Consider the following 24608-nt stretch of genomic DNA (forward strand, 5'->3'; position numbering starts at 1 on the left):
GCGCGGGATGTCGTTGGGGACACTCGACGCGCGCGCTGACGGCGCTCGCGCCGGCGCTGTGCGTCACGCTCGGCAGCGGGGGGGAGACGATGGTGACCGTGGTCGCGATCGGGGCGAGCGCGGCGCGCGGGATGGACGCGATGGGGAACGGAGAGGGGGCGCTGGGCGCGATTTGGACGACGGCGACGGCGGCGCTCGGGACGCTGCTGACGAGAGGGAGCTGGCGGACGAGCGCGACGGTCGGGACGTCGTGCGCGCTGCTCGCGGTGAATGGGGTGAATTTGTTTTTATTTTGCTCGTGGTGCACGCTGCAATTTCGGTGGATACACGAGTCGCACGCGGGCGCGGCGGCGACGTGCGAGCGTTTGATTTTCGCGCTGTGTCCGCCGACGACGACGACGATTCTGACGTGGGCGTTCGCGAGCGCGAGCGCGGGAGCTGAGAGAGCGGCGTTTTACGGCTCGGTCGTGTCGTTGATCACGCATCGGATGTTTTTGTTTCCGTGCGCGAGCGCGTGCGCGGCGGTGACGAAGACGAACGGGCCTCCGTCGGACAAGCGCTCGGCGTTGACCGAGAGCGACGCCGAGTACGCCACCGTGGCCACGCTCGGCTTACCCGTCGCGTTGTATTTATGGACGAACCTCGACACACTGTTCAAGTCCCTCGATCACGTCTTCGCGTGTGGGGCGTTGGTGACGGTCCCGGTGTTGTATTTAATAGCCGCCGGCACGGAGAAGTCGTTGTGGTGGCGCGCGCGCGGCGTCGACGTGGCGTCGAAAAGGATGGAAACCGCCGTGCTCCTCTTCGCACTCACTGGATTTGCGGTGAGCGTTGAAGGTGGAATAATATTTAGTGAATTTGCCGAGTACATCGAAATCATGGCTCCTTTGAATTACATCATGGTGACGGTTTCCGTCCACAGCGCGCTGGCAGTTTTCGCCGCGTGCTACGCAAACGCCGTCGGCGACGGCGTCCCGACGGGTGCGGTGAAGGCGACGTTGGCTCTGTCTACGTCGACCGCAATTTGTGCTTTGGGTGCACCTCTGTGGATGATTCCGATCCCCATCGCCGGATCATCGTCATTCGTCAAATATTATTACGAGGACCGAGAGCCGAAGGATTACGGCGTGTTTGCCGCGAGTTGCGTCGGATGCTTTTCGTGGTTTCTTTCGAAGAATTTCTGGTCACTCGATGTGCGCGTGGGAGCTTTCGACGTCAAACAATTGTGTGTCGCCATATTACTCCTCGCCGTGGCGGCTTTGGCTTTGCCAGCGGTGTTGAATACGAAAAGCGCGCGCGCGCCGACGGTTGGCGTCCTCGTCGTCTGTTACGTCTCGGCGCTCGCAACGATTGAACAAATCCTGAGTCAAGCGACGCATGACGACGATTCTTTGATTTATCCACCATATTTGGTCATCGTCACTTCCATCAGCGGCTTCTTGGCGAGTCGAGGCCTCGTCATCAGCGGGAGAATCAGTCGCGAATTTGGCTGGGTGATGCAGAGCGTGTGCGGCGCAAAGCTCTCCATGCTCTTTGTTCGCGGTTTGAAGGAAATGTTCAGCGTCTTGGTGGTCGTGCTCGCCATCACCGCTCCGCACGCGATGTCACGGCGAATGACTCAATTATCTCCGGGCGCGAGCGTTGGTTATTGCGTCGCTTTGGTGTTCTCTTTGGTATTCGCTCGGTTTGCGATGTTTGACGTTATATTTGAACTCTCGGGTCACCGACCGACGGACGCGACGCTCTTCGGTGGACTCCTCCTGATCACGGGGGCGAGCTTGGCGTCCGTGGTAACGCGACAAAGTTACGGTGATGACATGTTTAGCAAACGATTGATGATGCTCTTGAGTTTCTGTGGCGTCTTTCTCATCACCTTCCGACCGCCGATGCCTTGGAAGGGCGAGGTGGGCATGTGGTATGACGCCGAACACGTTCCCGACTCTGAAGAAGACGAAGCGAGAATGTACGGCGTGCGCGAGAACGCGCATCATGGATGGCCGAGCTGGTTGCTGATGTTAGCCGCGCTCACCGCGATATTCGCCGTCTCGTCTCCACGACAACAGACAAAATCAACGTCAACGATTCGAATCGCCTTAAGCGCCGTGTGCGGTGGGAGCGTTGGTTTATATATGGCGCTGGAATTCTTCGTCCAGCAAGTGGCGCTGACGGCACTACTATTTGTCGCGTGTGCGCTGGTGGGAGTGTTCTTGTCTTTCACGTACAGCCCTTCGCCGAAGTCTTCGCGCTGGTTGCCTTACGTGTATTTATCGTTCGTCTCCGTTCTCGGCTTGGCGTACGTCACACAAATGGGTGGCTCAGACGAGACTGTGGACGACCATCAGGCGAGAATGGAAGGAAAATTCGGTGTCGTCGGCGTTTTCGCCGGGACTTCGCTGCAAATCGCGTTTGCTCTGAAGTTGAGAATCAAAACGAGCCTGGAGAGCGTGCAACATCGACGACGTCAAGGCGGTACTTCACCGTTCCTTCCCGCCACTGGTCGCAGTCGTCCGGAATATTTCCGCGGTGTCGCGAGCAGAAACGAGCACAGAGAACTCAAGGCAAAGGCGATCGCTTGGATGCCAATCATCGGGAACATCGCCACGCTCACGTCCTTTCTCGCGTGCGTGGTGCTGAGCGATGAGTTGGCCGATGGCTCCGCGTTTTCGGTCTTCGTCCTCGCGCCCATTCTGCTTCTTCTTCACCAAGACTCGGTGATATTTCCTATACTGGAAGACAGCCAACGATACGCTCCACCGCTCGCGATGATCGTGGGTAAGATGTGCTGGGACGCCGTCGCCGCCATCCTCGCCGGCCCGAACCGAGTTCACGTTCTCGCCGCGACCGCCTCCAAGTTGCCGTGGATGACGCTCAACGCGTTGAGTCTGCTCCTCGCTTCGGTGAATAGCATCAATTTGGTGCACTACCTCGCCACGAGCGTTCGCACGGACGGGATGACGCTCATCTTGACCGCCCCGCTCGCCGTCGTGGCGCCGTTTCTTTCAAAAATTCCCTCCGTGCGCGCGCTCGCCTTCACCAGTCTCATCGCCGTCGTCACCCAGCACACCCTCCAGCGTCGAGCGAAGATCGTCGGGCTGAAGTATTTATAGTTCATAGCGTCGTCGCCGATTGTAGAGCGCCCGAGCGACCGACTTCCTCTCGACGCGCGCGCGCGCGCCGATCGAGTCCCCACTCCTTGAGTCACGAACGCTCGCATCAACCCTGGCCCACGGGGTCGGGTTCGATTTCGCCGCGCGTTCGCTCGAACGACGTCGAGCTCGGCCCGCGCCCATCCGTCTCTTTTCGACGCCCCGCCGTCGACGACCCGGACTCGGCCGATCTTTGCGCGCGCTCCACGCACGTAAACGTCACGCACGCGCGTTCGATCGATTCACCGCACGCCTCGCGCGCACGGACGCGCGCGACGGACGCGCGAAGAAAGTTCTAGGGTCTTCAGTTTGAACGACGCCGAAATCGCATTCATCCGCGACTCGTCCTCGATCGAGGGACTGCGTAAAGTTTTAGACACGCGAGCGTCGTAAACGCACGATGCCGAAGAGTAACTCCAAGGGAAAGGGAGGGAAGAACCGTCGTCGCGGGAAAGGGGGCGGCGAAGACGAGAAGCGCGAACTCATCTTCAAAGAGGACGGTCAAGAGTACGCGCAAGTGTTGCGCATGCTCGGGAACGGGCGCTTAGAGGCGCAGTGCATCGATGGGGTGAAGCGTTTGTGTCACATTCGCGGTAAAATGCGGAAAAAGGTTTGGGTGAACACCGGGGACATCATCCTGTTGGGCTTGCGGGACTTTCAAGACGAAAAGGCGGACGTCATCTTGAAGTACTTGGCCGACGAGGCGCGCTCGTTGAAGGCGTACGGGGAACTCCCGGACACTTTCCGCGTGAACGATACGGATACGTTCGAAGAAGAGCGCGACGAGAACGATGACTTCTTCGATTTCGACGACATTAATGACATTTAAGCGCGCGCGCTTGAAAATTGTGTAGCATCATCAATCACCCGTGGCTAATTTGTGAGTTGTTCAATAAAAATCTACGTCAATCTAGCCTCGAACATGTTTGCATAAAATCTCATCTGCGCAGGTCCGTCGTCTCGACACAAAACGCCTCGGCTTTCTGCCATGTAGAGGTACTCGAGCGCTATTTCGGGCGTCGTCGCTAATATTTGCGCCGCCTCGTACGAATCGATTGAATGCTCGTAAGACGGCAATCGCGCGAGCAATCGCGCGCACGCTTCCTCGTCTGTGCGTTCTACGGTATGAATCACCATCACTCCGCTTTCAAATTTACGCAAGTGCAAATCGACCCCGAGCGACTCCCACGATTCGCTCGCGCGAAGCATGTCTTGCGGGGAAACTAACTCCGTGCCTCGCGCGCGATTGAACAAACAGAACGCATCGGTGACGGTAATGATGCCGTTCGATTTTTGCACCACGGGCGTTATCCAATCCGCTAATTGTTTACCTAATTCTCGATGAAACTCTGCCCCCGCGTTCGCGCGCGTCACCGGACTCGTAATCCCGAGACTGAGCACGAGACGCTGAAGCTCTGAACTTTCCCCTTTCCCGTCCATCGACTCCGCGAGCCGCTCGGCGAGCGTCACCATCTCTCCAGCCTTCGCCATGAGCGCTCTGAGATCGGTAAACGCCTCGTCCATCGTCTTATTCGTCGCCTCCGCGCGTTCGAGCTGTCGATTCACCGCGCCGCCGACGCCCGCCGTCGCCGCCGACGCGCCGCTCGCCCGCCGCCTCGCATCCTCCCGCGTCGTCTCCACCGCCGCCGTCGCTTTCTGTCTCTTATACTTTACGATCGCGTTCTCGATTTTCCCGCACACCTCCTCCGCGCTCGCCCCTCGCGCGCCGATCGTCACCCGTCTCCCGCTCGTCAAAACCAGCGCCACCCCGCGCTCGCGCCTCCTGAACAACCCACCCAGCGTCGACCGCGACTCCTGCGCTCGTTCGCACGCCGCCACGTCGTCGTACTCGATCACCGTCCCACCCTCGGCCGCGCTCCCCGCCGCCGCCGCCGTCGCCGTCGTCTCGAACGTCAAAATCAACCGTCGCGTCGTCGCCCGCGCGACCGCGTCTCGCCGCGCGCGCGCGCCGTCGTCCGCCACGACCACGCGCGCGCGCTCGACGAGCGCGATCTCGTCCCGCATGCGCGTCACGCCCCCGACGCCGTCTCCCGTCCCGTCGCGCGCGTCGACCGCGACGCCCGACGGACGACGCGCGTCGAGCGAAAAAGTCGTCCACACGAGAAAAAAACGATCAACTCAATGGTTCGCAAGTGGCCGTCGAACGCGATTTTATGGTCTCGGCGACCGACCGCGCCTTTGCCGACGACGAATTACGGGCGCGCGACGTCACTGGACGTCCCCGCGGGCGACGGCGCGATGATGTCGCGCGCGTCCGTGGACGCGGTGCGCGGCGCGCGACTCGGCGCGCGACTCGGTGCGCTCGCGATGCGGGCGAGAGCGACGCCGGGAGCGATCAAACACGCGCGGAGCGCGCGCGCGGTGGCGACGCGGGCGACGTACGGACGACCCGAGCGCATCGCGCGCGTGAAGGGAAACGACGGGGGGGCGTCGCGCGTGGGCGAGGCGTTGGAACTGCGAGGGTGGGCGCGATCGGTGCGGACGCAGAAGGGAATGGCGTTCATCGACCTGAACGATGGGAGCGCGATCTCGGGGATGCAAGCGGTGGTGAACGAGGGAAGCGCGGCGTGGGACGCGCTCGACGCGGGCGGCGTCTCCACGGGGGCGGCGCTCAGGGTGAAGGGGAAACTCGTGGCGAGTCCGGGAGGGAAGCAAGCGGCGGAATTGGCGGTGGAGGAGATTGATGTCATCGGAACGGCGGATCCGGAGACGTATCCGCTGCAAAAGAAGCGACACACGCTGGAATATCTTCGAAGCATCGCGCACTTGCGACCTCGCACAAACACCATCGGCGCCGTGGCTCGCGTGCGCAATCAGTTGGCGTACGCGACGCACACGTTCTTTCAAGAGCATGGGTTTTTATACGCCAACACGCCGATCATCACCGCGTCGGATTGCGAAGGCGCTGGGGAACAGTTTCAAGTGACGACGCTGTTGAACGGCTTCGGCGCCGGCGAGTGGACGACGCCGGCCTCGGTCGTGGACGAGCAAGAAGCCATGGTGAAGGCACAGGGTGACGCGGTGAAGGCCCTGAAGGAGGCGAAGAAAGCGGGAGACGCGACGAAAGAGCAAGTTGATGAGGCCGTGGCGAAGCTTTTAGATCTCAAGGCGAGCGTCGAGGCGCTGAAGAACAATCGCCCGTCGTCCGACTTGCCGAAGAATAAGGATGGTTCCATCGACTATTCTCAAGACTTCTTCGGCAAACCGTCTTATTTGACCGTGTCTGGGCAATTGAACGGTGAAATCATGGCTTGCGCGGTCAACGACATCTACACCTTCGGTCCGACGTTCCGCGCGGAGAATAGCAACACGTCGCGCCACCTGGCTGAGTTTTGGATGGTAGAGCCCGAACTCGCGTTCGCGGATTTGAACGACGACATGGATTGCGCAGAAGCGTACTTGAAGTATTGCCTGAACCACGTCCTCGAGCACTGCGACGAAGATCTTGAATTCTTCGAGAAGAACATCTCCAAAGACAACCTGAGAGAGCGACTTCGAAACGTCGCGTCGCAAGAGTTTGCGCGCATCACGTACACCGAAGCCGTCGAGCACGTGTTGAACGCGAAGAAGAAGTTTGAGTTCCCAATCGAATGGGGATCGGATCTTCAGAGCGAGCACGAGCGGTACATCTCAGAAGAAGTCTTCAAAGATCGCCCCGTGATCGTGCGCGATTATCCGAAAGATATCAAGGCGTTCTACATGCGTCTCAACGACGACAACAAAACCGTCGCCGCAATGGACGTCTTGGTGCCCCGCGTTGGTGAGTTGATGGGTGGTAGCCAAAGAGAAGAACGCCTTGATGTCTTGGAGCGCCGAATCGAAGAGGTTGGTTTGGAAAAGGAGTCGTACTGGTGGTACTTAGATTTGAGACGATACGGTTCGCAGCCGCACGCCGGTTTCGGCCTCGGTTTTGAACGCCTCGTTCAGTACGTCACAGGTGTGGAGAACATTCGTGACGCCATTCCTTTCCCCCGTTACCCGGGTAGCGCTGAGTTCTAGATTTAGTCTAACGCGGCTGTAACTAAACTACTTAATCTACGCTAGTCTACGTCTACGGTGTCTCTACAGTAACGCCTTGCTAAGCGCTTTGAACGTGTAAAGTGATCCCGTCACGACCACGACAATCTCGTCGTCGCCGCGCGAGAGCGCTCCTTTCAAGGCCTTCTCGAAATCATCTTCTGAGGTGGGAGTCGGACCATGCGCTGGGCCGATATAAGCCTTCGCGAGCGTCTTCGCGGGCGTCGTTCGAGACGATGCGCCGGCGACTTGCATTTGAGTGCACACCACACCGACGGGATCCGCCCTGTACAGCTCTTCAATAAATCCTCCGTGATCCTTGTCGTCCGCCATCGCTACGACGAACAAAAGTTTTCGGTCGGGATAAACCTCACGAATCGTGTTCACGAGAACTCGAGCGGAACCTTTGGTGTGCGCGCCATCAGCAATCATCGTGGGCCCTCCACTCGTCTCAAATACTTCAAAGTTCCCCGGACTGCGCGTCGTTTCCAAGCCTCTTCGAATATCTTCCAGAGATGCGTCGATTTTGTTTTGAGCGCGAAGCCACCACAGAACACGAAGCGCAAGACTTATGTTCTCGCGCTGGTGCGGCCCAGCGAGAGGAATTCGAACGTTCGAAAGGGTGGACGCTATTTTACCATCCACTTTGATGTCGATGTCGACGTCCTGCGAAGCGATCGAGTCTTCCACGTGATACCGCACGAGACGCGTGTCTACGCATACGTTATCGATAACGTTCGCCCCACGCGCGCGGAGCGCAGTTTTCAACATTGTTGTTATTCGTTCGTCCACGTTTGGGGCACAAAACACCGGACGACCTTTATGCGCGATGCCAGCTTTTGCGTCTACGATTGTCTCAATCGAACCGCCGAGCGCTTCGAGGTGTTCCTCACCTATGTGTGTGATCACCGCTGCTTCTAGATTTTCTGCCGCGAGTACGTTTGTGGCGTCTCGACTTCCCCCGAGACCGACTTCCACGAGCGCTAAATCGACGTTTGCCTTTTTAAAGTATGCAAAGGCGAGCGCCGTGAGGACTTCAAAGTACGACAACTGACCGCCCTCACGCTGTTGTGCAGACTTTATCTCTCGCTCTAAATCGCGCAGTACGTCGAGAACTTGTGCAGACGCATCACTTTCGCTACTCCGAATCCTTTCCGCCACGGTATACACGTGAGGGCTCTTATACGTGCCGATTCGTAATCCAGCGGCGCGCAGGACGCTCGCGAGCACGGAAACCGTCGTTCCTTTCCCCTTCGTTCCCGACACGTGTATCGTGTTATACGCCCTGTGTGGATCGTCAAAGTCTCGCAACAATCTATGCATGCGTCCGAGATCGAATCCGTCCGTCGTATCCGTCCCAGCGTTTCGCGGGACGCCGCTCTTTTCGTGATTGACGAAGTCCCGCAACGCTTCGTCCACCGTCGCGAATGCGGTCGATGTGCGGGCTCGTGCGCGCGCTCTGTGCGCGAACGAGAACAAATTCTCACAGAGCTCGCGGTGTTGGCGCGAACACGCCGAGCGTCGCATGGTAGCGACGCACCGAGACGCGCGTGCGAAGCGCGGTCTGCGGTCACTCGTCGGGCGAGCAGAAGAGCGGCTGCGAAGTCGGCGAGCTCTCGTTGGCTCCTCGCACCGCTCGAATCGTGCGAAGAATGATGAGTACTAATGAGAAAGGTGGTAATAAAAAGTCCTAAACTCGACCGCGTCGCTCGCCCGCCGGCACGACGACGACGTGGTCTTCAAAACGCATTCGCTAGCGAGGAGGCGCTGGGGAGTTTTCCAAAATCACTCCGCCGACCTCGACGCGAGAACCACGCCCTGTGATTATCGTGTTTCTAACATTGTCTGCTATTCTGGGATCCAGTCCTGCACCATCCGCGCACGTCACTCGACTCGATCGCGTCTCTTCCGATCCAGCCGTTCTGAAATCTCCCCAATACTCCTTGTCCCCCGGTCCGTCCGCGGAGCCAAAGTTGACGTACACCGGACTGTCAAACAACTCTGGATACGTCGCCAGTAGCTCTCTCTCGGCGTAACGCAACGTATCTAACACCAACGGTAATTTTTGACGAAACACGACCGAACGAAGGGGCGCCGCCCATCGTATCCACCAAGCCTCCTTCGCGCTCACCTGACAAAACACGTGCAAGCCGTCCTCGCGCCACTCCGCGAGCACCTCGTCTCTGAGCAATCTCGTGTACCATATCGACGTTTGATCGTCGTTGAACGCGTCGCCTACCGTGAGCGTCAAATTCCTCGTCACATCGTTGTGCGTCAGCGTGTAACGCCGCTGCAATAAAGACTCCGGTTCCACCCGCGTCGAGCTCGCGTCGAACGCCACCGACACTCTGTCCGGGTCAAACTTCAAGGCGTCGAAAACCGCGTTCGTCGTCGTCTGCGCGCGCGCGATCGCCGTCGGTCAGTGTCACGATTCCATCGAGTCGCACTCGCGCCTTTCTCGCGCGTCGCTCGCGGTTTTAGACGTCGCCGTCCCCCCCCATCGCGCGAAAACCGCGCCTCGGACGTCCCGTCCCGTCCCGATCGACGCGCGTCGCGCGCGCGTCGCGTCGCGTCGGTCGCCGCGCACCTTCCCCCGTCCGCGCCCCTTCGCCGGCCGTCCTCGCGCGCCGGGTCCCGGTCGCCGTCCGCTCGCGTCGCGCGTCGACGTCGACGTCGACGCCCCGCTCGCGCGCGCGCGCGTCGCGAGCGCCCTATCCAGCGCCATGGCGTCGACGGCGCGCGCGTCGCGTTCGCGCGTCGACGACGCGCGCGCGTCGACGACGCTCGCGACTCGTCGACGACGACGTCGACGACGACGACGCGCGTCGCTGTGCCGGGCGTCGTCGCGTCGTCGGATCGTCGTCTCGTCGTCGTCCCGCGGCGTCCCGCGCGTCCGCCTCGAGCGCGAGCGCGAGCGGTCGCGAGCGGTCGCGATCGGACGATGCGACCGATGGTGCGATTGAATGGATACACACGGACCACACCGATCCCATCGACGAGTCTCGACTCGAGAACGAGTCCCTCGACGCCCGACGCGCCCCGACCGACGTCACGCGATCCGATCCGCGCGCGGCGTCGTCGCGTCGGCGTCGTCGCGTCGGCTCGTCACAGCGCGCGTCCGGGACAGCGAGCGCTCGAACGCCCGAACGCGCGAAGCGCCCGAGACGGATCCGAACGCCACGAATCCGCGCCGAGCGATCGAGCCCGCCATGCGCACCGTCGCGCGCGCGTTCGCGACGACGACGACGTCGAGCGCGAGGTGTGATTATCGCCGTCGAGCGACGACGACGCGCGCGACGACGAGCGCGGTGCGCGCGGACGCGCGGCGCGCGCGATCGGGGAGGTATGCGATCGTTCCGCGATCGATCGAGGGCGAAGGGAACGCCGCGGTCGTCGAAAGAAGCGTCGAGGGCGAGGAGGGGGAGAAGATGATGTCCCTGGAGGCGAGACGCGAGGCGCTGAGGTTGCCGCGCCCGGACGTCGCGGCGCCGGGGATGGAGGATCCGTGGAACGATGAGAAGTGGCAAAAGGTGAAGTGGACGGTGTTTCGAGACGTGGCGTACGACCTCGGACCGTTCTTTGAGAAGCATCCGGGCGGGAACTGGTTGTTGAACCTCGCCATCGGTCGCGACTGCACGGCGCTCATGGAATCCTATCACTTGCGACCAGAGGTGGCGACGGCGCGCTTCAGGATGTTACCCAAGCTCGAGGGGTTCCCGGTCGACGCCGTGGCGAAGTCACCGAGACCGAACGATTCGCCGCTGTACAACAACATCCGCAATCGCGTTCGCGAGGAACTTTTCCCGGAAGAAGGGAAGAACAAACACAGAATGGGTGGCGACCACGCGACGATAACGATTTTGTCTTTCGCCGCGTTTGCGTACGGTGTGTACGCCACCATCCCGGGCTTTCTCTCGGGTTGCCTCCTTGGCTTAGCTGGTGCGTGGATCGGGCTCACGATTCAGCATTGCGCCAATCACGGGGCGATGTCACCGTCGCCCGCCGTCAACGGCGTCCTCGGTTTGACGAACGATCTCATCGGCGGCTCGTCTTTGATGTGGCGATACCACCACCAGGTGAGCCACCACATTCACTGCAACGACAATGCTATGGATCAAGACGTGTACACCGCCATGCCTCTCTTGCGTTTCGACGCTCGTCGTCCCAAGGCGTGGTACCACCGCTTCCAGCACTGGTACATGTTCTTGGCCTTTCCGTTGTTGCAGGTGGCGTTCCAAGTCGGCGACATCGTCGGTTTGTTCACTCGCGATACCGAAGGCGCAAAGCTCCACGGGGCGACCACTTGGGAACTTGCCACCGTAGTTATCGGCAAGTTTGTGCACTTCGGTTTGTTGGCTGCACCTTTGATGAGCCACGCGGCTTCCGCCGTCGTCGCCGGCATCGTCGGTTTCATGGCGTGCCAAGGAGTCGTCCTCGCGTGTACGTTCGCGGTGAGTCACAACGTGCCCGAGGCCAAACTCCCTGAAGATACCGGTGGAGAGGCGTGGGAAAGAGATTGGGGCGTGCAGCAGTTGGTGACTAGCGCTGACTGGGGTGGAAAGATTGGAAACTTTTTCACCGGCGGTCTGAACTTGCAAGTCGAGCATCACCTGTTCCCGGCGATTTGCTTTGTGCACTACCCCGCGATCGCGAAAATTGTCGCGGAAGAAGCGGCGAAGATGGGCATTCCTTACTCGTCATACAGAACACTTCCCGGCATTTTCGTCGCGTTCTGGAAATTCGTCAGAGACATGGGCACGGCGGAGCAAATCGACGACGTTTTACTTCCGAAGTTCGCGAACCCGCAACTTTCGCCAGCCATCAATTAGAATTATAACTTACCTTACGCGCTTGTTGACTTCAAACGAGCAAACGACAGAAATACGATTATTGTGATATACTTACACCTCCGCCTCATCATTGTTTTGATCTAATTCTAACTTACAAACTACACACGAATTCTCAAGTTGAGCAACTCTCGCTCGGCGCTCGTTCGATTAAACGTCACACTTTGTCCGATACTCACCGGCTCCGGGGGTGCACCACCCTCTTCGTATGCCTCGTAACTTCTTAAAGTCCCATCAGGACCGGCATACGCGCCGTCGACGTAAGAATGGCAGTTGTGCAAACCGGCGTCTGAAAGCAGCTGCTTCGCCCACGCCGCGGAACTACTGCTTCGGCTATGCAACAAGATGAGATTATCCGACGTCGGCTTGTGAAATCGGAACATCCGCACCCACTCTTCATCGTTCATATGCACTGCTTTGGGCAGATGATCCACCGGGACGTGCGTTGACCCCTCGAGTGTTCCGTAAAGCGCGCGCTCGTCAAACCTTCGAATGTCCAAAATCACTAGTCCCAGCGCATTGCCGTCGTCTCTCACCGTTTCCAGGAGAAGTAACACCGCGTCGAAGCTCAGAGCTCGATCTTTCCCTGATGAAAACACAGCGGGTTCGTCGAAGTGTGCTAGAGGTACCGCCGCGGCGAGTCCGCCGTCCACGATGGAGCACCGCGTGAATCCCAGGCTCGTCGCGAGCGCCGCGGCGTGCGACGAGCTATGCCCGTGCGTGCTCACAAAAATCATCGTCGTCCTTAAACTCGGCACGGGAATGTTTGGAAATCTCTTCTTCCACAGTGTGTTACGATTGCGCAACAAGTTCGCCAACTCTTCCGGTAAGATGTGCGTCACGGCGAGTCTGTCGCTCAGCTTCGTCACCGCCGTCGCCCCCCCGTCCTCGCTCTTCGGTCTGACGTCTAATAGCAAGTATTTCACCGGTTTCGTTTGAACCAACATCCAAAACGCTTTCGCACTCAGCACCCCGTACGTCTGTTTGTTCAATTTCACCGTCGGTTGCGAGCTCGACGTCGTTCGCTGTCTCGCTCGATCTCTGTGCTTGGCGCTTCGCAAGACGCGCACGGACCAGGCGATGAGAGACAGACACACGGCGGTGGTTAACGAACCGCCGACGTTGGTGACGTGCATGATATTCGTCCGCACGCGCGCCGCGCGCGTCCGTCTGCGGGCGCACCGCCGATCACGCGCGCGGTCGACGTGGACGCGCGTCGAGTCGATTTCGAACGAACGAACGCCAAAACGAACGCGCGTCGAGCGATTTCGTGGGCGTCTCGAGGGCGCGCAACCCTACGAAATCGTCGTCGAAAAATCACGCACTCAAAGACAATTTAGAACTATCTGCAAACACGGTACGCGCGCGATAAACGCCGCGTCGGCCCCCGCGCGCCGCGCGCGCGAACGAAGCGACGTTCGTGGCGACCGTTGAAGCGCCGAACCAGAGCGCGAGACCGCGCGCGCGTCACAGCGCGCGGCGAAATTTGCGAAAGCGTCCACACGAACATGCTCTCGGTTTCGACGTCGTCGCGATCGCTCGCGAGCGCACCGACGGCGCGCCGAGGATGGCGTGGGCGTCGCGGCGGGAGCAGGTTAGAAACGGTTCGACGGGCGCAAATCGGCGTCGATCTCGTCGACGCGGCGAGAAACGGGTTGGAGACGTTCGTTCAAAGGGTACGTTATCGACAAGCGCGAGATTCGGACCTAAAATCGATCGGTGCGCGCCGACAGAGCGATGTCAAGAGTGGTTTTGTTGCCTCTCGCCGCACGCTCTCGGTGAAGCAAACGAGCGCAAACGCGACGAAGATTGAGGCTGACCGATTTATTTTCATTCGTAGGCATCGAAGGCGTTACCAATACTGCTTGGACACGACGATACTGTCGAAATCGAGCGGGAAAACGAGTCGTTAGACGCCGCGAAGACAAACTCGAGAACGCGAGCCGCAGAGCTCACCCAGGCGCGCGTGGAGAGTTTGCTTAAGCCCGACGCGGGAAGAGATGATATATTCCACGCCGCGGGTCAAGGGTTAGCTGGTGTCGGAGGCGACGTCGTAGCGATTGGTTGGTGGGACTCACGCGGGGTAGAAGGCACGTCCCCGCAACTTGAATTGCAGGCGCTCAACGACGGCGCCAGGGCACAACTCATAGGGGTGGTGCTCTTGGCGCTTAAAGAAGGGCTCGAGAACATAGAAGAGAGCAACGGAAGCTTGCGTGAACTCATTCAAACAGTGGCTAGGGTCTCCGCGAATGATTGGATGAATTCGATGGCGCTTGACATCGGCGCCAAGGAGCGGTGCGCTCGGGTGGTTCGCGTGGCCGGAGACGTGGCCGATGAAAAAATTTGGCAGAACGGTACGTATGATCTCGCTTTCGTCTTCGACCGAGCTGATCGCGTTTTTCACAGGAGAAATACTTGAAGGAAGTAAGATGGCTTTGTATGCCGGAGTGATGATGTATTTGGCCAAGGTACGTCTAACTTTCGCTGAGCTTCACAAATATTTATTTAATTATTCTGAATTATTTCAATCATCGCAGAACTCCAATCGAACGGACAATATTTCCGAAAGCGTTCAAGTCGTTGAGAAATCGACGAAAATTAACACTCAAGACGTCGAACCGGTGCTGGAATTCTTCAATTCTCCTATGGCTTCGGTGTGCGTTTCGGTTTTGCAGGACGTGGTATTAAATATTGCCGACTCCGTGGCGTGTGCTTACGTGACGTGTGCGCGTGAAAGCGGGCTACAAGCGCCTGTAAATGGTGGAGTCGCACGTACGGAGGACACAGGAGCGGTCGTGCGCATTCCACCGTTCAGAGACGCGTTGAGCGTTCGCTTGAAGAGCACACGTTCGTTGGAAAAATTTCGAAATGAAACATCATTGCGCACGTGGCTTGCACGCAATTATTACGACGTGGTCGCGATGTACGAAGATTGGCATAAATTGTGGGGCATGAATGCAAACGGCGAGGTACGTATCTCCGCGCGACGGCGCGTTTGAATTAATTTTTTAATTTGTCGCTGAAATTAATTATTTTTCACACAGCTCGTGACGAGGAAAATTCACGTTTGTCGCCAGCCAGAGCTCGCAAAGGTGAAGGGATTTCGTTTAGCTGTTTCTATGATAATAGAACTCGCTGATGTGAGCCTTCCCTTGTTCAGAAGCGCACTGAACAACTGCAGCCGGGTGGCTTCTTGGTTACTGGTGACATTAATTGGTGCGTTTGAAATTAATTATTTTGTGCATCGACTTACTCTCTCTAACGCAGGCCGTTCGCTTGGATTGGTGTATCGTGGAATCAAAGAAAGCATGGACCCTCAAAACAGAGTGAAATTCACGTAGTAGACGACAGGCAGCACGGGGCGATCGCTTCTACGCTGGGGAAAAAATTAATAATAAATGACTCCCGTCATATGTCACTACAGCACTGTAAAATCTAATGAGGAGAAAACGTCTCATGCTAATCGTCTTCCTCGCTATCCTCTTCCTCGTCGTCTTCCTCGTCCTCGTCTTCGTCGTTATCGTCGGTTTCGTAATCTACTTCATCGTCCTCCTCGTCTTCCTCCTCGTCTGCGCTGGCTGACTTTTTCGGCGCAGGTTCGGAGTCTTCATCCTCACCTGGGTTCACGAAGCCGTCTTCCAACACCCAGCCGTGCTGTAGGAGTAACTCATACACACGAATAGCCTTGAGTGGGTCTACTTTGAACATATTCCGAACGTGATTTCTGTTGAGCGGCTTTTCGGACTTGAGACCCTCTCGCATCAACTCCACCTTCATCGAGAGATACTGCACAGGCAATAAGCGACAGCTCCTGCACAACTCCTTTTCGTCGTCGTTCAAAAGGTCTACGCCTGGAAGATCGGCGAGATCAAGTGACAAGTACATTCGACGGCGAGGACCTAAGCTCGACGTACGAGGCGTCGGGATCACGGATACCGTCTTGTCTTCGTCGTTCATGCGAGTCAACTGCTCATTGATTTGTGTGGCATCTCGCACGATGAACTTGTTCGCTCTGGCTATGTTCTTGCTAGTTGGATGCTCGATCGCGTGTAGACGAGCGAACTCCGTCTCACGACGACGCTTCTCCAAATCGTAATCCTCGCCCTCTGCGATGGTATGAATACCATTGCGTCTGTACTCTTTCAGTTCGGTGATGCGGGTTCGGATTCGGTGCTCCGCGGCGAGACCCTCGAGCAAGACGTCGTACTCGGTACTCGTGAGAAAGCGTGCAAATATACGCATGGTGCCGTGTAAGTCGCGCTCGTATTGTGAACGCTTCTTTTCCACGTTTTGTTGCTTTTTCACGTTCAGCAGATTGCGTTCGAGAATGAATTGTTTTCTTCTCGCTCGTTCTTGAAGCCGGCTGTTGTAGATTTCAATCATTCGCAGCTTCATCTGGACGTCTTCTTCGGTGTCGTTTTCGCGAAATTCCATCTCCGCCAGGGGAAGTTCGGCATCCATGTCGTATTCGGGATCGAACTCATTGCGCTTGATGTTGTAACCTGTGAGTTCCTGCACGTTGCCCTCCGTCTTCACTGCGTTCGGGTTAGCAAGCGATTCGAGAAGCTTCTCCTCCTCCTCCACATCCTTATTTTCGTTCGCCTTTTGCTCCGCCTCCGCTTTGAGCTCGTCTGATGTCATACGCGCGACGCCTTTTCCTAAAATCTTCGACATATCCGGTAACGGCGCGCAAGGAGACTTGACGTAGACTTCAAAATAGTGCGCGTGACACTGCGCGCGCGTCTTCGTCCCGACGTGTTCGCTCACCTCGGTCCAGTTCCCCAACCCGAACATCTCCACTGCCTCCAGCAATAACAACTCTTCGTCAGCCCCCCAATCTCGCGTGAACAGCGGAAACGACATGTTGTCGATGACGTGATACTGATGATACGCCTTGTGCGGGTGCGGCTCCACGCCGACCGCGAAGCACTCCGTGCACAGATCCACGTTTGCGCACTCCGCGCACCGTACGCGCACCACGTTCGAGATGTCCTTTTGGCAATAGTTACAGTTAAACAGTGCGCACGACTCCCCGTTCCCACTCAGCTTCGTCATCGCGTTTTCCGTCGCCACCCGTCGCCGTTTCGGCACGAGCGCGCTCGCCATGGCGCCGAATGCGATGCCGAACGCCGATGCCGATGCGTCGCGTTACCTCCGCGTCCGCGTTCCCGTCGCGCGCGTCCTCGACGGTCGTGCGCGCGCTCACTCGCGTGCGTTCACGCGCGACTCGCGCCCGTCGTCGTCGTCGTCGTCGTCGTCGTCGTCGTCGTCGTCGTCGCGGTTTGAAACGACCGCGCGCGTCGGGACGTCGTGAGACCGCCCGCGGTGTCAAACACACGGACCATCACAATCACCCGCGCGCGCGACCGGGTGGATGGCGCGCGCGACGACGTCCGCCTCTACGCGACGCGTTCGACGCGCGACATGGCGACTCAAATGCAGCTCAGAGGCGTGCTCAAGGGGTGCGTCGCGCGAATCGATGATCCGAGCGCGCGTCGCGTCGCGTCGACGGCGAACGCGCGGCGAACCGATCGTTCGTGGAATAGGGTCTGCGCCATCGAACGAGGCGGACGTTGACGCTCGCGGCGGCGGCGCGCGGCGATGGGACGCGCGACGACGGCGACGCGTTCGTGCGATGATTATTTCACGCGTCGAACGCGCGTCGTCTCGAGCGCGTGACCGTTCACGCGAAACGGACTCGAGCTCGACGAGCTCGATCACGACGTCGAACGACGACACTAACCCACACGTTTTTTTCATTTCCGCGCAGGCACGAAAACTGGGTCACGTCCATCGCGACTCCGTTGGATAACTCTGACATTCTCTTGTCGTCCTCGCGAGACAAGACGGTGATCCTTTGGAACCTGACGCGCGAGGAAGAGAACTACGGTTACCCGCGCCGATCGCTTCACGGACACTCGCACTTCGTGCAAGACGTCGTCATCTCCTCGGACGGGCAATTCGCGCTCTCGGGGTCTTGGGACGGCACCCTTCGATTGTGGGACCTTAACACCGGTACCACCACCCGACGCTTTGTCGGACACACCAAGGATGTCCTTTCGGTGGCTTTCTCCGTGGACAACCGCCAAATCGTCTCCGGCTCCCGGGATAAGACGATCAAGTTGTGGAACACGCTCGGCGAGTGCAAGTACACGATTCAAGACGCCGACGCGCACTCCGAGTGGGTGTCGTGCGTGCGCTTCTCCCCGGTCACCTCCAACCCGATCATCGTGTCTGGGGGCTGGGATAAGCTCGTCAAGGTCTGGAACCTCACCAACTGCAAGATTCGCACCAACCTTGTTGGTCACACCGGCTACATCAACGCCGTCACCGTCTCTCCGGACGGTTCCTTGTGCGCCTCCGGCGGCAAGGATGGCGTCGCCATGCTTTGGGATCTCGGCGAGGGCAAGCGATTGTACTCCCTCGATGCGGGTGACATCATTTACGGCTTGTGCTTCTCCCCCAACCGCTACTGGTTGTGCGCGGCGACCGAGTCCTGCGTCAAGATTTGGGACCTCGAATCCAAGTCCATCGTCGACGAGCTCCGCCCGGAGTTCCCGCCGGTTGGCAAGAAGTCCCAACAACCGTACTGCACCTCCCTCCAATGGTCGGCGGACGGTTCCACCCTCTACACGGGCTACACCGATAACGTCATTCGCGTTTGGTCGGTCGGTTCCGTGGGCACCGGCATGATGTAAGCGGCTCACGCTTACTGGCTTTCGTTCACGTTCTTAGCAAATAGCGAGACTGTGTAATTGAACGAAGCAACGCCTGCTCAAACCAAATTCCTAAACGCGCATTCAACTAAAATTACACATCATCGCGCCGCATCTAATCGTGACGTAGCTATCGTCTTCGTTTCACGCCCGTGCTCGGACCGTCCTCGTCCATGTCCTCGTCCTCGTCGACGCGCTCGGCGACGTCCGGCTCGGCGGCTTTGAGTTGTTTCTTCGTCTCCTCTATCGCGGCGTTGAGCTCGTCCTCGCGCGCCAGTGATTCCGCTTTTTCACTCGACACGTACGCAATTTGCTCATTCAAACTCGCCAACATCGTTTCCGTTATCGCGTGCCACCGCGAGACGTCCGCGATGACGCCGTCGAGCGCGCTCGCTCGCGCGTCTCTCGCCTTCGCGCGTCGAACCCGTAAAACTTTATTTTTCGGATCGAGCCTTCCCCACACGATTTCTCCCAGGCACTCGTCGACGATGAACTTTTCCATCGCGCGTTCGCTCGTGAACTCCAGCTCTCGCATCAATCGTACGTACGCGATCGTCCCTCCCTCCGCGCACAGCGCGCACGTCGACAGTCGCTTCAGTTTCGCCTCCTCGCGCGTCGTCAGCGTCGGCAACTTTTCGTTTGCCGCTCGCGCGCGATATTCGCGCAGCGTGCCGTGCGCGAATATTTCCACCATCGCGCGCACCTCCGCCGCGCACTCGAACCCCTCCGTGCGCTCCATGGCGTGCAGTATCTTCGTCACGCGCATCGCGTCGCGCGCCTCGAGCGCCTCGCCGAGCGCGTCGCGATCGAGCGTCTTCGTCGTCGCGATCGACGTCGCGCACCGCGTCACCGCGCCGTCGTCGGGCGTCATCGACGCCATCGCATCGTCCTCGTCGTCGGCGCGCATCGCGAGCGAACGACGCGCGCGAGTGTCGATCGATCGGCCCCGAATCCCAATCGCGCCATCTGTTCATCCATCCATCCACGCATCCATTCTTCTCTCCGCGGTCACATCGCGACGTCGGCGCGGTCGAGGGCGATGCGAGGCGGACGACGCGACGCGATGCGCGCGCTCGCGCGACGATGCGCGGGCGCGACGACGGGCGCGACGACGGGCGCGACGACGACGACGACGACGACGACGACGGCGCGGCGGTTACCGCGCGCGCGCGAGCGACGGGTCGAGCGGGACGCGGGACGCCGCGCGCTGGCGACGCGGGCGGCGCGGGACGTCGAACTGACGTGCGCCGCGTTCGCGGTGTGGGGGGCGAACACCGCGGTCGGGAAGACGCTGGTGTCGGGAGGACTGGCGCGCGCGGCGCGGAGCGCGGAGGCGGGGACGCTCTTCGTGAAACCCGTGCAGACGGGATTCCCAGAAGATTCAGACGCCGCGTTCGTGGCGCGCGTGAGCGGTGGCGTGGAGAGCATGGGCGAACACGCGGCGGTGGCGGCGGGAGAAACGGCGAGGAAAGGATTAGAGGGCGATCGAGGGGCGTGGGCGCACACCGAGTTTGCGTGGCGACGCCCCGCGGGGCCGCACGTGAGCGCGGCGGAGGAGGGGAGAGGCGTTTTAGACGATGACATCGTGCGAGCGACGTCGAGATATTTGAGAGAATTCGCGGAAAAAATGCGAGCGAACGAATCGGGGCAGCAGCGAGCGTTGGCGCTCGTCGAAACCGCGGGAGGGGTGGCGAGTCCGGGGCCGTCGGGAACGCTGCAATGCGAGCTTTTGCGCGGGCTACGATTGCCAGCCATACTCGTGGGTGACGGGCGTTTGGGCGGGATATCTGCCACCACGGCCGCGTACGAATCACTGCACGCGAGAGGGTACGACATCGTCGCCATCGTCATGGCGGACGATGATGGTTTGGCCAATCACAAAGCCATGGCAAAGATTTTGCCGAGCGAAACCCGCGTCTGGGCGCTTCCGCCTCTGCCCCCAGAAGGACAAGCGGACGCTTGGCTCGAAGACTCAAAGCACACGTTCGACGATTTACTGAAATACATCACAAAATGGCACGACGATCGCATCAAAACTCTGCAAAGTCTTCCAGACGAGGCTCTGACGAAGATTTGGTGGCCGTTTACGCAGCACGCGATGGTGGAGCGCGACGCCGTCACGGTGATCGATGGGAGATATGGTGAAGATTTCGCAATCTACGCCCAAAACACGCACTCATCGAAAGATGGCTCCATAGTACTTCGCTTTGATGGTTCAGCGAGTTGGTGGACGCAAGGTTTGAGTCCAGAATTGCAGCAAGAGTTGGTTCGCACCGCGACGCATGCGGCGGGACGATTCGGGCACGCGATGTTTCCAGAAAACGTGCACCAGCCCGCCGTGGACGCGACGACGGCATTATTAGAAGGACCTGGGAAAGGTTGGGCAGCTAGAGCATTTTATTCCGACAACGGATCGACTGCGACAGAGGTTGGGTTGAAAATGGCTTTTCGCAAGTTTTACGTCGACGCAGGCTTTGTGTCTAAAGACGGCAATCAGAGAGCGAAAGATCTCGTCAACAAAGGAGCCGATGACTTACCTCCGCTGCGAATAATAGCATTGGATGGTTCGTATCACGGTGATACTCTCGGTGCGATGGATATGCAATCACCGAGCGTTTTTACGGGTCCAATGCAAACGCCCTGGTACCAACCTCGCGGACTGTTCCTTCAGCCTCCGAGTTTAGCGATCAGAGAAGGACGTTGGAACGTGGCGTTGCCGCGTGATGGATTATTGAACGACGGCGATCGACTCTTCCGCGAAGGCAAAGATGTGGATGAGAACACCAGTTGGACTAGCAAGGAGGCGGCTTTCAACATCGCTGCGCGTCTCGACAGCCCGCTCGCAAAAGAATACAAAATTGCGATCGACAAAGTCTTAGAACGCGCCGCGAAAGACGCCAAGGATAATAACATGGGTCACGTCGGGGCTTTAATCATGGAACCCGTGCTTCACGGTGCAGGTGGGATGGTTTTGATTGATCCGTTGTTTCAAAACATTCTCATGAAGTCGTGCCGCGAGCGAAAGATTCCAGTCGTCTTGGACGAGGTATTTGCTGGCATTTGGCGATTAGGCACGGAAGGTGCGTGGGAAATCATAGGCGAAAAACCCGATATTTCGTGCTACGCAAAACTTCTCACTGGTGGGCTCATTCCCATGTCAGCCACGCTCGCGACGGCGGATGTCTTCGACGCTTTTTACGGCCCTGGAAAAGCCCAGGGCTTGTTACACGGGCACTCGTACACGGCATACCCCATGGGATGCGCCGTGGCGGCGAAAGCGCTTTCTATGTACAAAGACCCCGCGAAAAATCGCAACGTGATCGTCTCAAAGTCTTCGAGTACGGGCGAGCCTACGTCGGTGCTTCGCGAGCTCTGGGACGAGGACGCGTTGAAGAAAATTTCCACTTTGAGCAACGTTCGCCGAGTCATCGGTCAGGGTTGTGTCCTCGCCGTCGAGCTCGAGGTCGAAGGTGAAGGTGGTTATAGCTCCAACGCCGCTCGAGACGTCGTCATGCGTCTTCTTCCCCACTCCATCCAAGCGCGTCCTCTGGGTAACGTCGTCTACCTCATGTGCGCGCCGACGACGTCCAAAGACGCGTGCGACGTCCTCTTGAGCGCGCTCGCGACAGAGCTCGCGGCGTGATGTAACATTATACTATTTTTGTGTTGTCATCGCGTCGTTTTCGCTCCACTCTCTCCCCCCTCGACGACTTCATCGCGTCGTTTGTCGAGCACAGTCTCTAAAATCTCGTCCCGGTGCCGAGCGCGGTTCGCGAACCTCGACCGACGTCCCATCGCGAGGTCGTTAAAAATAATCGCGATCGGATTGCGGCGCGTGTTCGTCGTCATAACGCGTCGTCGTGCGTCGTCAGACTCGCCGTCGACATGGCTGATCAAGTCATCGTCATCGGCGGTGGTCTCGCGGGCCTGTCCGCGGCGCACACCGTCATCGAACACGGCGCGCGCGTCGTGTTGCTCGACAAATGTTCCTTCCTGGGCGGGAACAGCACGAAGGCGACGAGTGGGATTAACGGAGCGTTGACGAAGACGCAGGCGCGGTTGAACATTCCCGACAGCGCTGATAAGTTTGAAGATGATATCATCAAGGGCGCGGCGGGCGTCGGGCACACCGAAGCGCCGGCACACACGGTGCCGCTCGCAAAGGTGCTGGCGCAAGGAAGCGGTTCGAGCGTGGATTGGTTGATGGAAAAGTTTAACCTTGACTTGTCCCTCGTCGCGCAGCTCGGTGGGCACTCGTTCCCGCGAACGCATCGAGGCAAAGAGCGGTTCCCAGGGTTCACGATCACGTACGCCCTGATGGAGGGGTTGGAGAAGATTATGGAGGAGACGAATGGGGAAATTGCGCGAATCGTGACCAAAGCCGAGGCAAAGCGGTTGCTAAAGGACGGAAGTGGTACCGTGATCGGGGTGGAATACGAGAAGGGTGGCGCTTTACATCAAGAGTACGGTCCAGTCGTCATCGCTACCGGTGGTTTCGGTGCGGATTACCAGTCAGACTCGTTGTTGAAAAAGTACCGACCCGACTTGCAGGCGCTGCCGACGACGAACGGTGACCACTGCACGGGGGATGGAATCAAGATGGCCTTGGCCGTCGGAGCGGATACGATCGATATGGAGTCTGTGCAAGTGCATCCTACCGGATTAGTCAACCCTTCAGAGCCAGATTCCAAGGTGAAGTTCTTAGCCGCCGAGGCGCTTCGAGGCGTCGGAGGCATCCTCCTGGACGCAGACGGGAACAGATTCGCCGATGAGCTCGGTCGACGAGACTACGTCAGTGGTGAAATGAACAGAAACAAAGGGCCTTTCCGTTTGATTCTGAACGGCAAGGCTTCAAAGGAGATCGAATGGCACTGCAAGCATTACGTCGGGCGAGGCATCATGAAGCGTCACGATACGGGTGCCGAAGTTGCAAAAGAAATGGGCATCAGTCCACAAAAGCTCGCCGACACCTTTGCCAAGTACAACGAAGCCGCTCGAACGAAGAAGTGTCCGTTCGGTAAAAAGTTTTTCACCAACGCTCCGTTCGAAATGAATGATTTCTTTCACTCCGCCATCGTGTGCACCGTCGTGCACTACACCATGGGTGGACTCGCCATCAACACTGATTCGCAAATCGTCGGGTCGTCAGGACCGATTCCTGGTTTATACGGTGCGGGCGAGGTCGTTGGGGGTATTCACGGCCGTAACCGACTCGGTGGTAACTCTCTGTTGGATTGCGTCGTCTTTGGTCGCGTCGCGGGTGCCTCAGTTTCTCGACACCTCATGGCGACGGCTATCAAGGCGCTTAGATCTGGTCAATCCGTCGCTCTTAATCGCGTCGCTAACTTGAACGACAAGATCAACCCATCCATGAGCACGGCGTCCGCCGCGCCAGTGTCTAGCGGTGGCGGTGCTCGCGCTATCACCATGGATGAAATCGCGAAGCACAACTCCGAGGGCGACCTCTGGGTCATCATCGAGGGCGCCGTTTACGATCTCACGACTTTCTTGCCCGATCATCCAGGTGGAAAGAAAGCGATCATGCTCTTCGCCGGAAAGGATGCCACTGAAGAGTTCAACATGCTCCACCCTCCGAACGTCTTGAAGAAATATCTCTCTCCAGACGCGAAGATTGGAACCGTCGCGTGATTTGACACGTAACTCGGTCGCCTTAAAACTCGCATCTTGCGCTTATAACAACACTCCATTTACTGTACGTACATCACGGTTCGATAGCGGTTTTGTCAAATAAAATTCGGACTCACTTTCACGTTATCATTAGCGTGCGTTAAGTTTACAATAACTACTAATTGAAGCGCGTTGCAGATGTATACTTGATGGGTGCCCGCGCGCGCGGGCAT

The 24608-nt window shown here is 58.6% G+C and overlaps 14 protein-coding genes across 14 annotated transcripts; 8 read left to right on the plus strand and 6 right to left on the minus strand.

Annotated features, from left to right (window-relative positions):
* Nucleotides 1-140: 140 nt before the first annotated feature.
* OSTLU_19264 (predicted protein) lies at nucleotides 141-3107 on the plus strand (the record flags this gene model as incomplete). Its single annotated transcript, XM_001422816.1, has 1 exon — nucleotides 141-3107. One exon carries the CDS (start codon nucleotides 141-143, stop codon nucleotides 3105-3107), a length of 2967 nt encoding a protein of 988 aa, XP_001422853.1.
* Nucleotides 3108-3546: 439 nt separating this feature from the next.
* Nucleotides 3547-3975, plus strand: OSTLU_89884 (predicted protein; the record flags this gene model as incomplete). The annotated part of the gene is made up of 1 exon (XM_001422817.1): nucleotides 3547-3975. The coding sequence occupies one exon, from the start codon at nucleotides 3547-3549 to the stop codon at nucleotides 3973-3975; it is 429 nt and encodes a 142-aa protein (XP_001422854.1).
* Nucleotides 3976-4064: 89 nt separating this feature from the next.
* On the minus strand, nucleotides 4065-4727 carry OSTLU_4531 (predicted protein; the record flags this gene model as incomplete). Its single annotated transcript, XM_001422907.1, has 1 exon — nucleotides 4065-4727. A coding segment is annotated over one exon (663 nt), but the record flags the coding sequence as incomplete, so codon positions are not given.
* A 933-nt stretch (nucleotides 4728-5660) lies between these two features.
* Nucleotides 5661-7166, plus strand: OSTLU_19266 (predicted protein; the record flags this gene model as incomplete). Its single annotated transcript, XM_001422818.1, has 2 exons — nucleotides 5661-6167; nucleotides 6327-7166. 2 exons carry the CDS (start codon nucleotides 5661-5663, stop codon nucleotides 7164-7166), a joined length of 1347 nt encoding a protein of 448 aa, XP_001422855.1.
* A 63-nt stretch (nucleotides 7167-7229) lies between these two features.
* Nucleotides 7230-8507, minus strand: OSTLU_29778 (predicted protein; the record flags this gene model as incomplete). The annotated part of the gene is made up of 1 exon (XM_001422908.1): nucleotides 7230-8507. The coding sequence occupies one exon, from the start codon at nucleotides 8505-8507 to the stop codon at nucleotides 7230-7232; it is 1278 nt and encodes a 425-aa protein (XP_001422945.1).
* Nucleotides 8508-8937: 430 nt separating this feature from the next.
* Nucleotides 8938-9909, minus strand: OSTLU_29779 (predicted protein; the record flags this gene model as incomplete). The annotated part of the gene is made up of 2 exons (XM_001422909.1): nucleotides 8938-9579; nucleotides 9772-9909. 2 exons carry the CDS (start codon nucleotides 9907-9909, stop codon nucleotides 8938-8940), a joined length of 780 nt encoding a protein of 259 aa, XP_001422946.1.
* A 706-nt stretch (nucleotides 9910-10615) lies between these two features.
* Nucleotides 10616-12013, plus strand: OSTLU_29780 (predicted protein; the record flags this gene model as incomplete). The annotated part of the gene is made up of 1 exon (XM_001422819.1): nucleotides 10616-12013. One exon carries the CDS (start codon nucleotides 10616-10618, stop codon nucleotides 12011-12013), a length of 1398 nt encoding a protein of 465 aa, XP_001422856.1.
* A 119-nt stretch (nucleotides 12014-12132) lies between these two features.
* OSTLU_29781 (predicted protein) lies at nucleotides 12133-13167 on the minus strand (the record flags this gene model as incomplete). The annotated part of the gene is made up of 1 exon (XM_001422910.1): nucleotides 12133-13167. One exon carries the CDS (start codon nucleotides 13165-13167, stop codon nucleotides 12133-12135), a length of 1035 nt encoding a protein of 344 aa, XP_001422947.1.
* A 1130-nt stretch (nucleotides 13168-14297) lies between these two features.
* Nucleotides 14298-15372, plus strand: OSTLU_19270 (predicted protein; the record flags this gene model as incomplete). The annotated part of the gene is made up of 5 exons (XM_001422820.1): nucleotides 14298-14385; nucleotides 14438-14499; nucleotides 14569-15000; nucleotides 15076-15247; nucleotides 15299-15372. The coding sequence occupies 5 exons, from the start codon at nucleotides 14298-14300 to the stop codon at nucleotides 15370-15372; spliced, it is 828 nt and encodes a 275-aa protein (XP_001422857.1).
* Nucleotides 15373-15490: 118 nt separating this feature from the next.
* On the minus strand, nucleotides 15491-17137 carry HXA3502 (predicted protein; the record flags this gene model as incomplete). Its single annotated transcript, XM_001422911.1, has 1 exon — nucleotides 15491-17137. The coding sequence occupies one exon, from the start codon at nucleotides 17135-17137 to the stop codon at nucleotides 15491-15493; it is 1647 nt and encodes a 548-aa protein (XP_001422948.1).
* Nucleotides 17138-17455: 318 nt separating this feature from the next.
* Nucleotides 17456-18811, plus strand: RACK1B (Receptor of activated protein kinase C 1B, component of 40S small ribosomal subunit; the record flags this gene model as incomplete). Its single annotated transcript, XM_001422821.1, has 2 exons — nucleotides 17456-17493; nucleotides 17802-18811. 2 exons carry the CDS (start codon nucleotides 17456-17458, stop codon nucleotides 18727-18729), a joined length of 966 nt encoding a protein of 321 aa, XP_001422858.1. The 3' UTR covers nucleotides 18730-18811.
* Nucleotides 18812-18877: 66 nt separating this feature from the next.
* On the minus strand, nucleotides 18878-19441 carry OSTLU_36770 (predicted protein; the record flags this gene model as incomplete). Its single annotated transcript, XM_001422912.1, has 1 exon — nucleotides 18878-19441. The coding sequence occupies one exon, from the start codon at nucleotides 19439-19441 to the stop codon at nucleotides 18878-18880; it is 564 nt and encodes a 187-aa protein (XP_001422949.1).
* Nucleotides 19442-19966: 525 nt separating this feature from the next.
* Nucleotides 19967-22348, plus strand: OSTLU_597 (predicted protein; the record flags this gene model as incomplete). Its single annotated transcript, XM_001422822.1, has 2 exons — nucleotides 19967-21572; nucleotides 21621-22348. Coding segments are annotated over 2 exons (2334 nt in total), but the record flags the coding sequence as incomplete, so codon positions are not given.
* Nucleotides 22349-22605: 257 nt separating this feature from the next.
* Nucleotides 22606-24522, plus strand: OSTLU_52061 (predicted protein). Its single transcript, XM_001422823.1, has one exon. The coding sequence runs from the start codon at nucleotides 22633-22635 to the stop codon at nucleotides 24394-24396; it is 1764 nt and encodes a 587-aa protein (XP_001422860.1). The 5' UTR covers nucleotides 22606-22632; the 3' UTR covers nucleotides 24397-24522.
* Nucleotides 24523-24608: the final 86 nt, after the last annotated feature.

Source organism: Ostreococcus lucimarinus, chromosome 21, assembly GCF_000092065.1.
Source record: "Ostreococcus lucimarinus CCE9901 chromosome 21, complete sequence".
NCBI classification, from domain to species: Eukaryota; Viridiplantae; Chlorophyta; class Mamiellophyceae; order Mamiellales; family Bathycoccaceae; genus Ostreococcus; species Ostreococcus sp. 'lucimarinus'.